Source organism: Centrocercus urophasianus, unplaced genomic scaffold, assembly GCF_019232065.1.
Source record: "Centrocercus urophasianus isolate 14NV4802_14NV808 unplaced genomic scaffold, USGS_Curo_1.0 seq_14, whole genome shotgun sequence".
Classification (NCBI taxonomy): Eukaryota; Metazoa; Chordata; class Aves; order Galliformes; family Phasianidae; genus Centrocercus; species Centrocercus urophasianus.
Genome location: NW_024884586.1, coordinates 24,692,234 through 24,705,846, shown reverse-complemented (window position 1 = coordinate 24,705,846; position 13,613 = coordinate 24,692,234). Strand labels below are relative to the sequence as shown.

Sequence of the window (13,613 nt, the reverse complement as noted above, 5' to 3'; positions counted from 1 at the left end):
TTATGGCCTTAAATGACGGCTAACCAATAATTTTCCCTAATATAGTACACTTAAAATAAAACAAAAAGATGTAAGAGAAATAGTTATGGTGAAAATGTTATCCTGTACTAGAATTTTTCAATGCTTAATGGATTTTTATGCACGTGTTTTATTAAGATGTTAAAAATATGTAATAGTGATAGTTACCAGACACCTAAACCAGCAATAACTGACAAGTTTTTTGTATTGCATGTAACATTAATATTGCTACATTTCACATAAGTTTTATGTATATCTTACCTGCCAGAGACATTAAACTCACTTTTCAATATGACCAGTTTTACGATATCTTCCAATTGACTAGTGCAGGTGTGTATTTTGTACTAACTTTTGTGGAGAAAAAATGTAGTCACTCTTTTGTTTTGAACTTGTCTAAAAGGGTTTTACCATATTTAACACATTGAACTTGTAGCTATTGGGATTCGTTCCATCTTTAGGAATAGCTAACATACAAATGTCATAAAGTAAGTGGCTTGACACAAGGTCAATCTAGTAATTACATGGCAAAGATAAATAACACACAGGAATACAGAGTCCAATTTTTTTCCACTATTTTCAACACATAGTTTTGAGGGAAAATAATATACTAATGTGTTTTATTTTTTTATTTTTTTTTTTATTATTATTATTATTACAGACTTCTGGATGAATTCTCATCAGACATAGCTATCTTGACAAATCTGCTATTGGTTTTAAACCTGCACAAATGATAACATTTTTCTTCCTCTCCCTCCTTCTGGTCTATCTTGCATGGTAACCTGCATTTGTGTATCTTGTGAACAGAATTTCTTATTCTGATGTTGAGCTAAGAAGGTCCAGTGTGTAGTAAGCAAAGTTGAAATAAAATTGTTTATACTGGTGGTATCTACTAAGAAAAAATAACTTGTATATAAATCTGAACAGCATTATGAATTTTTTAGAAGATGAACATAGTAGAGTTGCATTTGGCTGACAGATACATATAGTGTATGTGTATGTCTATGTATAAAGAGAAGATGATAAAAAATCCTCCTTCTGGGAAAGTCAGGAGGCCTTCTTTGCACATCCGTAGTTATGCACCATTTTGAGACATAATGCATGTCATAGTTCTACAAAAAGTGTTGTGTCCTTTAGTCTCTAGAATATTCTCAATCTAAATCTTTGTGAAATTTTTTTTATAGTTTTGGTTTTTTTGAGAGAGACTGGATGTTTTGCAGATTATGCAAAATGCTACTCAAGACTTAACTGTCTCAGGATATATTTTTACCAACTAACAACTAAAAATTAAGTTATTTTCAAATACAAAGTGGGTCAAAGCCAACTGCGGTTGTACATACACTAAGTTTAATGCATCAACTCAGATACAAGCTGAAGGGCCACAGGCATTAAAAGTGAGAAATTCATAGAAGAGAGTTGATGCCAGGCACAATTGACATTTGCCAGCGGATTCTGAAGACATTAAAGAATATCTTCTGCATTAGAAGAGGTGTTTGCTTTCCTTTTGGGTGGGCATGAGGTACCACAATAGTGGGTACTAGATATAGCATTTTCTTTTTCATCTGTTCCCTGCTTAATAGATAAAGGTGAGTTACACTTTCAAAGGCAGTAAATTTAAGTATAGCATCAACACTAAAATATTTTTGCCTGTCAGTTACGCAGAATGGTGTATTTGGCAGTTAAACTGCTTAACAACATTGTATGAAGATACTCAGTACAATTTACTACCCATTCTTGGACTAATTCTCTGATCTGGGAGGTTGGAAGTGCAAACTAGCAATCCTGCATTTCCTAATTCATCTGTTACATTGTTTTATTGTATATATTTATTGTATATTATTGTCTAATAATTCATTTCCAATATCTTGAGATACCTTTAATACTAGTTCCAGTATATATATTCACTGAATGCTAAATAGAGATACGTAGTGCATTTATTTACCAACGTTTTTGCTATCAAAATGTGCTAAGCTACTTTTCTGGTTAGTTTGTTCCCATTTTACAGTAATTATAAAAACCAAAATAAATTGCTGTGAGAGCACTTGCATGTCCCCTCTTAGGTGCACTTTCGGCATGTCCTATTGCTCTGATTAGCACTGTGACAGATAAACAGTGGCACAAAGAGAGAGGATTTCTGCAAGCTCTGAGGCACTCACGGGTTATTCAGATATCATCTTGCACTGGCCTTAAGATGGCCTGTTACTTCAATCCCTGAAAATAAAAAACCATTAATCACCTAATGGCAACATGAGTTGACCAGCACTTGACCGGCTGCCTGGACCTCAATCTGACTCTACTCAAAAGCTTTTCTCATGTTTTCTGTCACCCAGGATGAGAGGTAGTTTGCAGCCCAACATTCCTTTGGGAGGGCTACTATGAATTTAACAAAATGTTTGAACTAACCTCAGTCACTCCTCTCAGCTTTGATCTGGAGCTTAAAGTGTATAGAGTCAAACCAACTGCAACCCTGAATCAACAGTCTCTGGAGAGTGAATTAGCAGGGATAAGCTGTGGGCTTTTTTGTTTTGTTTTTGTCTTTCAGGGAAGCAGAGTAACAAGCAAGTACCTCAGAAAATGCCTTTCTTTTTTTTTTCTTTTTTTGTCTGGGCTTGATTGGAAAGTGTTGTTTATGGAAACAATGTATGGGAAAACTTCTGTAATCCAAACAATTTCCCTTTCTTGACACCTTTTCAAATTATGCCTTGCAATAATTTTGCAGTATCTTAACTGGTGTATACAAGTGATGCTACAGATAGAAGCCAAATGGGAAGATAGTGCTGCTTGAGGCATGAACATAATAACTTGTAGAAGAATGGTGAAATAGTGTGCTAACCCTGAATGAGAAAGTTTATTGCAAAAGGCAAATATGTAGGTGCAACAGTTGGTTGGTAGAGAACATTGGATGCTCTCCATCAGAAAGGAATTTATGAAATTTTTGAGGAGAATGTGGAAATGCTTTTCATATTGTTCATTTTAGAATGTGATTATTCTTTCACTTCTACCCATCATTCAGGGTGACTTAACTCACTCTGCCCTGTATTGAGAAGGCTGCACAATATAAGATACTTATATTTCAAAGAAATTCAGATTGATCTTCAAGTTACCAGTAAGGTAGCTGGAACATTATTAGCTGAACTACTTTTAGCTGGATAGTGGAACTAACTTATCAGAAAGCTAAAGTGCATTATTTCCTTTCCAAAAGGCATACCCAAGTGATCTCCATTAACACTAGAGACAACTTTGACCATAATTTCTTTGAAACAGTTATGCACTATAAAGATTAATAGTTTCTTTCCAAAGCATTGATGTGAGTAACATGTTAATGTTCATTACAACAGCCTATTCCCACAGTGCAGACAGAGAGAGATTGTAAGGTACTCTTTATATCACAAACTGACTGGTGAGCGTCTACCTGATTTTGAAGATGCTAAGACTGAAAAAGATGTTTTATCTGAAGTATACACAGCCATTTTCAGATGTGAGCAACTCAGGGCCTAACAAACAACAAAATAATGTGTTTCATTACAATTTAGGATATAAACCAACAAAATTTGAAAAATTCAAAGTGCAGTCAAATTTTAAGCTAGTGTGTGTTTTCTTTCTCATTCAGTGCATTAGTCTTCACGTAGAAAGCCATGATACTTGTAAATCAGTGTAACCTTAATGTTACTTAATCATAGCTTTTAAAAGTTAATTTCCATAAGAACTATATTTTAAAAAAAACCTTAACTTGTCATTGAGGATTATAGAAATCCTTTATTTGCCTGGAGAACAATACTCAGATCAGAACAGTGGATCAGAACGAATAAGTGCAAGTGAATAATGTGTTTCGACAGTTTATTTATTAAAAATGTATTATGTAGATAAAATTTGTATTATATTTATGATATTTTAATGATAGTTAAACCTTGCATGGTTTTTAATGCATTCTATAAATATGTATTTAAAAGTTGTGATATGCAAAACTCGAAAGTATTTTAAACAGTATGTTGTATCTACATAAATATCACTTGATTTGTTTCTATTTCTCCAAATGCTGAGAGCAATTAAGCCATGTGACAAGCCTGATGAAATACAGCTCTTTGATGCCTTAACAGCAGAAAGAAAAAGACTCTAATGTGAATTAGAGTTAACCAGTTTAAAAAAAAAAAACAAAAACAAACAAACAAACAAAAAAAACTCATTACAATTTAATTGTATCCAAGAGAGGTGTGACCATAGAGGCAGAGTCCTGATACTGGTTTCTGTCCACCTTTTTTGATAGTTCCAGTATTCTAAATCAACTCAGTATCACATCAATATCTGGCAGTCAGGGAAAAGCCTGCCCTTCTCAGCCCAAAAGAAAGTTTTCAGTTTTTGAGTCAAAACCTGCTTGGAAGTGTAAGTCTCATAAAATATTAATAAACTTTATTTTTTTCCTTGTCTTCGGAAAAGTAAGACTTCACCCAACCGCTCAGTAACATCAAAGCTTAAAGCAGATTAGGTTTTACTTGCTTAATTTTACTTTAAGAAGAATAAACTGGATGCCTGTGTCCTTGAGACATAATACTCTGCTAACTTCTGTGTGGGGTTTGACATATTGCTTGCTAGAGCCATGGACAAGTTTCCTATTATTTTTAAAAGTATGTGATCAGAACTTGTTAAATCTTCACTTGTTGTATTTGACAGCTAAGTATATTTGTACAGATACTACTGCAGGTAGACAACGTTGAGTACCTTAGGAGAGCGTGGGTTCAACAATACTGTTTCATTCTGAGATTAAGGATGAGATTTTTAAAGAAAGAAAAAAAATTCAGGTACTTTTTTTTTTTTTTTTTTTTTTCCCCACAGCTTTGGAGGTTTTTTGTTGTTGTTGTTTTGGCCCAATTTGGTAAAGTGAAAGAAGTAAGGATTTGTGTAATACCTTGAAGGCATGTTTTATTTAAAACTTAAGTGTATGTGTCGTTGGCTCACAGGATTGTGTGGAGGATTTTAAGAAGTGAAGGGGATAATAAAAAAAAAAAAAGTTATCTTTGAATTGTATTCAGAGGTTTTAAGATGCACTTCCTTTACACGCAAGTGTCTTAATTTGATTTTAAAACTCTATAAATGAACAACAGTAGAAATACTTTATTATAAATTATTCTGAACTAAGCTTGCAGTAGCTGTTTAAGTGGAAAATTTCTTGCCAATCAAAGTCAGTTTCTGAGCAGTGGCTACTAAATGTTTGCCAAGATACATAATGCTGTGTCATCAGCAGCAGTAAAGTGGTCTAGACATAAGGAAGTTGGCTGTCTGATGCCAATTGACCTTCCTTGAAAATGTGGTCTGCAGTTGTTGCCTACTAGCCTAGCTCTACCAATGTTCAGTTCCCTCTACTGACACAGATGTGACTTCTACAAATTCCCTGAAGAATTTATTAGTACTACTATTAAAACCAGTTTACTCAAAACTGTGATTCTTGAGAACCACACTAAATTGACTTAGAATGGAATCATGTATTTGTGAATCATTACAATTCTCTTTTTTCCCGGAGATAAGTAATGATATGAAAGTTGTAATGCTCTAATTTGCTTGACACTTAAAAAGTGAAGCAAAGAAATAAAGTCAGCTATATTGGCTGTGCCCTATTTCCATGTGAGGGACTGAAATGCAGTACTTCAAAGATTAAGTTTAAATATGACCTTCATAATTAAAATCACCAATCAAATACACTGCTGTGCTTGTGTGTAACATGTGCTCAGCTGAATCTGTCTGATAAAATGTCTGCTAAATACATGTGTAATAGAAATAATTCATGTAACAGCTTTTAATTGAGTCTCTCATAATTAAAATTATTTACATTGAGATGTATAGACTCATCTATAACAAATAGACTAAATAAATAGAACATATATTTAAAAGACTTTTTAAGTTTTGGGTCCAATGTTGAGTGGGATGTTGAAGATGCATTTTCTTGCAAAGCCACATGCAAGGAGTTTTGTGTTGTTGTTGTTGTTGTTGTTGTTTTTATATAAAAAAAAAAATAAAACTAACTGTGAACAGCCACATGTCTAGGCAAGTCCTTAGAAGCTGGTATGGACATCTTGCAGACATTCTAGAAGGAAAGACTTTTCTAGAAAGTGGTTTTTATTGAAGTGCAGTAGATTTGTACATATTCTACAAGACCACTTTGATAAAGTTTGTTTTCCTGCACAAAACTGATTCAGCTAGAGGGCGAGTTAAAGCCAGGTTTTTACTTTTTTTTTCACTTTTTTTTTTTTTTTTTTCTTGGCTCGTGCAAAGATATGTATGTTTGTTTTAAGAACGACAACCATTTGGCTCTTTGTGCTCCAAATGTATTTCAGGTTATCTGAATTTTACATTCCTGGCTTTTCATCAATTCTCTGTGAAACTCTTTCTTTCCAAGAACAAAGGACAGTGTCCCGGGATTATCAATGCACAAATCTATACTCCTTTAACTATAAGAAGTTTATTTCAAAATCAGTGTAATTAAACTAGTACAAAAGAGTCTCTGAAGACTCTCAAATTAGTGCAAGGCTGACTTATTTAGAGTAACATGATCGGATGTAAGTTTTATCTTAAGTACTGAGCTTGTAGTTACATTCAAGCTATGTTTTACTATCTCCTGCATCTAACTTAAATCCTTCAGTTTATTCTTTGAGAAACATGGTCTCCTCCCTTAGTCTAAGTTTAATCTTCTGTATCAAGCCTAAATTAGGCTGTGGTTCCCTAGCAGCCTAAACTAATCCATGTGCTTTTGTGATCCTGCTTTCTTCTTGCCAAGCAGTGGGGTCAGAAGTCTGTATGCTTTCTCCCTTCTGACACTTCGGGCACTCTGACCCTGCACTGAAGTGCATGTAGCTTTGCTTTGGTTGCCTTGGACTCATAGCTTCTAATGTAAAAACAAGACAATAACTGAAATAGAATTTCTATAATGGCAGCTATGTATTTATTAATAGATTTATTTTTTTTTAAGTGATGCACGTTGTCCACACAAGTCTTACTTGCTATGTGTATTATATTCTGAAGAAAGCCTGCCTTTGTACTACTTGTTGATTCTATTTTTAATGCACAAAGCATGGAGTTAACCAAACCTTAATTACCGTAATCACTTTTCAGCTGAGAGAAAAGCCTGTGTAGTTCAAAAAGCAGTCTGTTCCCCAGAATAGGTAGAACTACAGTTCTGTGTAACTTTTAGCCATGTTCATTTGCCCCTAAGCTTTTCAGGATAAGAACAAAAGAGGAAGGGAGTCAAAACACAACTTAATGTAGGTAGGATATTATACAAATTATCTGAGGAAGAGCAAAATCCATAGGAGTCTATAGTTAGTTCAATGTAAGTTTACTTTTTTTATTTAAAGTTAAGCCTTCTTTGAACAGCACGTCTTGCCCATGAAATGAGATATCCTGGTCTGTATCAGATATGGTAGTAATGCAGTGTTAGAACCATTTGGTACGTTCAAAGTTTTTTTTTTTCTCCTCTGCTACTAAATAATTTGCTTTAGCATAGCAATACCAAGTATCGCTGTCGTTGCAGTTTATTTTCCATTGTAAACAGAAATTAGTCAACAATTTGTTAAATGTTATGATCAATACAGACATAAGTTTTCAGCTTTACTCTGCAATTTACAACATTGAGTTTCACTCTTCATGGTGTCACATGAGCACTTTGGGAAGGAATAAACCTGAGAAGAATAGTTCTTACTTATAGGTTAAACTTCCCTACCTCATCCTCTTACACAAAAAGGTTAAGTGCTTTTTCAAATTAGGGCAGCAGTAATTAACCAGTGGCATTGTTTCTGATTTGCCAACTCAGGGTGTTAATGAGAGAGAAATTAGCACTTAGCAGCAGGAGTTCCTGGTCGTCAGAGGCAAATGCTTAATGTGACAACAAGTTAATTTCAGTCTTAAGTACTCCACTTAAGCGTTTTTAAACAAAAGTCTGGTATGTTTTTCGTGTGATCGCACATATGGCTATAACAGAAGGTATGATACAATATAGTAGAAAACTAACTGTGCAACTTAGGTAGCAAAGGGTAGACACTAACAGACAAAAGCAGGACTGATGTATTTTTTTCATGCTAAATGTGTAGTTGCTCTTGCAACTAGCAATAGGAGGCTGCTCCTGTATATAAAGTTCATAATCAAATTTGGCATTTCTCAACATAATTTTTAAAGTAAACAATATTTCTGAAAATCTTACTTTCTGAAATGATAGAAAGATGATAGAAAGACAGTCTTTACTAAGAAGTCTCAAAATGTTAGTTTTATTAAAAATTGTAGGCTAAAACATATATATAGAACTGCCTTTTATGGTGTGAGCAAGGAATTCAAAAGGCCACACACAGAAAAATACTTTGGCTAAGCAGTTGCTCATCAGCATCAAATTTTTATCTGGCACATCTTACTAATGAGCAAGTAGATTTCTATGTGTTTCTATGTATGAACTACTTCATGCAGGAGAATAAGTCAGTAAGGCCTGCTTGGAGATTTTAGCTTTTAAAATAACTTTGCTTGGCACGCAAGTGCATATCTGCTTGCCCTTTGCTCCTTGCTATGGGTAGGACCTCACTTGTTGCAGTGAGGTTCCACGTGAATCTCAGAAAGCAGGAACAGACAGAGATCCTCAGGCAGTTGCTGAAGCTGTTGGCCAGCCAGAAAAAACTTAGTTATCATCCTTTTTCATTATTTTTTTTTTTTTTTTTTTTTTGTCTGTGCTTGATTTAGTACTAAGCATGTTGGAGTATACTAGATAGTGTGACTGGATTTGACACAATTTTAGCCTTTCCAGTTTCAAATGGCATCTTGTAGTTGCAGAAATCCCATTTGTCAGTGTGGCCTTAGCTATGCAGAGGGGTAATTTACTTTGCCATTGAACTGCAGCCACTTCTAAGTTGGAGAGCAATAGCCATAAACCAAAATGTTACAACACTATGCAGCAGTTTTGAGTAAAAGACTACCATATCTAATTGAAAAGGCAGGAGGAAGCCACAGGGGTTTCTTCTTCCTTTGATGCCTGTTCCGTTACATAAGCACATCAAATAGAGTTTTGCCTCCATTATTGAAAAGAAACCATCCTAATGAAGCCAGTCTGGCACTGCCCGCATCTCTAAGTGCTTGGGTTGTCTGCTGAATGGACTTTTGGGTTACTGTGCATCCCCCTAGCACATTTTTATTATATTTAACAAAAACTGGCTACCATATTGGTTGAATACTAAGCATAGCTCTGAGTATAAACCATTACATGACATTCTATTGAACTTTTTCTTGTACAGACGGTATCTAACAGCTCATCCTGCTCTGTTGTTTTTGGCAAGTTCACCACGGCATATAATAAATCAAGGAAAGAAAAAGCTTTTTGGCCTAATGTTGTACAGACTGCTGTAATGCTAGACTACAGAAAGCAGTTCTGTTTTTAGACATCCTTTTACTAACCCAACATTCATAATTTATGATTTCACTGTAAAATTCCTGCAACACTACACCGAAAGTAGTGCTGCCCTTTAATTAAGTGCTCTCAGTAGGAAAAACGTGAAACTGATGTGCAAAACATATCGCAGTACACAGTGATTGATAGTGATTACTTCTTTATGAACCCAGCCTGAAGGTCTGAACTTCCTGATGGGTAAAATAGTCCACAGGGCTACTTCCTGAGATTGCCTGGTGGGGATCAGTCAGAGTTAGTAATATTGGAGGAATTCCTCAGGCGCATTTCAGAGATTACAGCAGATACTTTCTGCTTCTTTATGAATTCTGTTTTACACTAATAATTACCTCACTAATAATTCATTGTAGAAATTCTCTGTAACGATTCATTGTTGATCTTCATGGTATTGTAACTTGTGTGAACAGGGATTTGCATCAGCCCCTATATTTCTAATGCCTGGATGTCCAAACCTGAAAAAGCTGAGTCCTGGGCAAGAAAAACTTCTTTTTGTCTTAAAGTTACTAAATGTTATTTAATATGTAAGATGCAAGTCTGTTTTTACTGTTTTGGGCAGAGTATGCAAGGAAGAAAAAAAAAAAACTATTGTAGACTGAGTCTCTAAATATCATTTGTATTCATGAAATCTGGCATTAATGATATATATCAACATTGATTAAAATTTGAAAACTAAATGGAGGTCAAATACTGTCTCCAATTCTGTAGTGATATTAACAGAAGATTTACTTGTGTTGGAATTGCAGAAGTGGGGAATTTAAAGTTCAGCTAACACAATCACATAAATTCTTTTTTCTTGATAGATTTGGCCCTGGATTAGTCATCTACTGGTATGGATTTATTGAAGAGCTGGACTGCCATCGTGAACGTGGCATCCTGCTAAAAGACTGCTTTCCTACTGACATTGTGACTCTGCGACACAGCATGGCTCAGCGCTGATGGTGGGAGGAAGAGGTAAATCCGGAAGCAATTTTACTTTCCTGCAGTGTAAACTAATAGCAGCATCTGCCCTGAACTTCAGTTGAACTCCTGCTGCCCGTGCTTATGCTACTGCCTCTTTACACAAATACATCAAGAGTTTCTGTTTTGCTTCAGACCTCTGTTGTGATCAGCCAAAAAGACAGATACAACCCACTCATTATCAGCATTTCTGTCTCTGTCAAACAGCTAGTTTCTAGATACTCATAATCTTTCCTCCTTCCGGTTGGCTTCTTCTAGCATTTTAAACAAAGACAAAAATACAGAGGCCGAAAGGAGCAACTTCCAGTACTTATTTCTGTTACAGTTGCTTTTAAAAACATGGGAGTTTTTTTTAAGGTTTTACTCACAAGTTTATTTGATACTAGTGATCTAGCTGAAACACCTACCCTAAGGTGGAAAATTGGTAAAGGCTGTTATTCTGGGACTTAAAACAATACAGTGTGTAGCTCATAAAGCCCAATTGGCAAAACAGAATCATATAATTTCTGGCTGTTACAGTAAATGGCCAGATTTTGAGAGAATATTTAGTGTGTTTCATTGTTGTCGGACTGCTTTGGAAAAAAAAAAAAAAAAAAAAAAAAAAATAGAATCAATAGCTAACTATTAAAAAAATAAAGTTAGGAGGTGTTTAAGGGGTAGAGGTGAAAAGCAAGGATTTAACTTAAGCATATTAGTCTGTGAATTGTGTAGCATGTGTATATATATATATATATATATATATATATATATTTTTTTTTTTTTTTTTTTTTTTTTTTTAAATAAAAGTTGAGTGATGCCAAAATAACTTCTGTTTTATCTTCCCTCCAGGAATCCATACCTTGTACTTTTTCTTTTAACTGACTTTAAGCAAGGAATCTGTTCATAACCCCTGTAGGTACTGTAACATGCAATTTTCTGGCATACTAAAATCTAAAAGAATAACATAAAGAGGCTCTCTACATGGATTATTTCTGAAGATTATCTTCCTGGAGTTCAAGAAAGGAAGTTCAAAAAGATAAAACGGCACTGGACATATAAAGCATACAAGTGGGTGCAAGTTTCCTGAGTATTCATGTATTCCTGTAAAAGCATCACTTTTTTCCTCCTGGAATCACCAAGACTGGAGGTACAGCGAGGTGGGTGTTAAGCCTTCCTTCAAGTCTTAGAAGGTTCAATCTCATTCTCTTTGTATGTTCAACACCACCCAGGCAGCATTATTTAGTCTCAGCTTTCTTTTCTGTGTTGGAGATTGCTTAATGGGAAAAAGAAGTTAATTGGGCTTGACGCTACTTATTACACTTTCCTTTATTTATGTTAGTAAAGAAAGGACAAAGTATTTGAAAGGATCAAATGAGAGTTCGTAAGTATGTTCACCACGTTCAGATTTTCACAGAAGTTAGGCATAGGTACAGGACTGTTCTGGAATTAGAGGTATGATAACAGTCCCCTTAAAGCACAAGTTGATAACCTCTTCCATAAGGAAAGTGTCTTTAAAAACATTACTGTGCCTATTCATCTTTTTTTCAGTCGAGGTGATACTTTGTGCATCTATATGATTTCAAAAATCACATGTAACCTACTTGCAGTCCTACTCTAAGTTTAAAAAAAAATTACTACTCACTTTTTTTTTTTTTCAGATGCATACACAGTATTTGTTTTGAACTTTTAGTTGTCACTTCAAAACTCTGTGGTAAGCATTAGAGTGGAGTTCATCATTTTGGCAAATCTTTCATTATCAGGAATAAAATATCTTTAGCCTTAGTGCTTGTCCCTTGTTGCAGAGATAAGCTAGTATAGCTCTGTTACAGTGAGAAAGGAGCTAGTGTGTAGTGATAGTTTTCTTAGTTTTGAATGTGTGGTGGTTTGAATATTTTTTTTCATACCTGCAACTTATTTGTGTACAGCTATTTCAGGTACTGTGCTTAGCTTATTCTACCTGACCAGCTTTATGGATCTGCACATAAAGATACAGAGAAGCAATCTGTGAAGTATATCTGCTTGATGTTGCTGCATTTAGGGTGTTGCTGCCCCTGGGACTTTAACTGTAGTTTAGGTTAGCAGAGAGTGCAAAATCAAGAGAATTAAAAAAGAATTAAGAACATTGTTATAGTAGAAAACTTAGAAATAATGAATGTCTGTGAGATAAGTTTTAAGGGCGATTTGGATTTTTAGCTAGTGCATATGCTTTATGTTGTATGAAATCATTTAAATCAGCTTTTACAGAATGCACCAATGTTGTTTTCTTCTTTTTGAATAAATTAAATTTATCTGCACAGATGTTGAAAACTCTGCTCAACCTCCATCAAAGCTTTGCTTTATTTGTTTTTACATCAACCAAATTTATGTGAGGACACATAGATAAATCAGGTTAGCCTTGTATTTGTTTATTTATTCCTCTACCTAATGCTGTGACATAGCAGGTTGGAAAGCAGTACAGCTGTCTTTAATCAAAATTTTGACCTAATCTTTATATATATTGCTCACTTTAGGAACCTGTGTATTAGGATGAAGCTGAAATAAACCACAAAAAAAATACCGTTCTCATTTAATCACATACAACCAAGCAAACTCTGCCACCACAAAATTTATACTGTATTGCTATTTTAAATGCTGAAAACAAGGTTAAAAAATTAAAAACTTCATTATCTCTACCTGCATAATGTCCTTTGTCTATTTCCTGCTTAAAGTTGATGTTTATTTACATCTGATAATATTAAAGAAGAATACTGTTCCTTTGTGGATTGTGGGTTCTTTTTGTTCTGTTTGTTAAATGTTGCTGTAGTCATTAGAACTCTACCATTAAAGCCAAATCCAGTTTTATGGAGTATTCTGTGGAGTGTGCTAATGAATTATGCCATGCCAGAAAACAGGAGTGTGCATAAAACTAAATGATGTTCTCACTAGCATATATAGGCTTGCCAAGCATCTGCTCTTACAAATGCTGTCACAGGGCCTGTTCAGAGCTTTGGAGATTGGTACAAATTGTGTTGAACTAAAATTCCCTCACATCAGCGTAACGCTATAATTGTTGCAGGGCACATTGAGCAGTCCAAACTAGAAATAAAACACTTTTAGCATTTCTCTATTCTGGGAGATCATTATTAACATGAGTTTAATAATACTTCCTAGAGCCAGATCTGAGCTGCACAAAACTTTTGCTCCTAAGCTGAAGAAAATGAATCAAATGCATTCCTGTGCTTACCTCACTACTTTT

At 34.7% G+C, this 13,613-nt stretch overlaps 1 protein-coding gene across 3 annotated transcripts in view; it reads left to right on the top strand.

Moving 5' to 3' along the window:
- Positions 1-13,135, top strand: part of CDIN1 (CDAN1 interacting nuclease 1) — a 114,249-nt gene extending 101,114 nt beyond the window's left edge. For 2 of the 3 annotated variants that reach the window (XM_042813797.1, XM_042813803.1), the window contains 2 exons: positions 10,243-10,393; positions 11,228-13,050. In XM_042813797.1, coding sequence (XP_042669731.1) covers positions 10,243-10,378 — 136 coding nt within the window. In that variant the 3' untranslated portion in view covers positions 10,379-10,393; positions 11,228-13,050. Of the gene's footprint in view, positions 1-10,242; positions 10,394-11,227 lie in introns of all 3 variants that reach the window. The other variant, XM_042813799.1, reaches the window with a different exon arrangement.
- Positions 13,136-13,613: the final 478 nt, after the last annotated feature.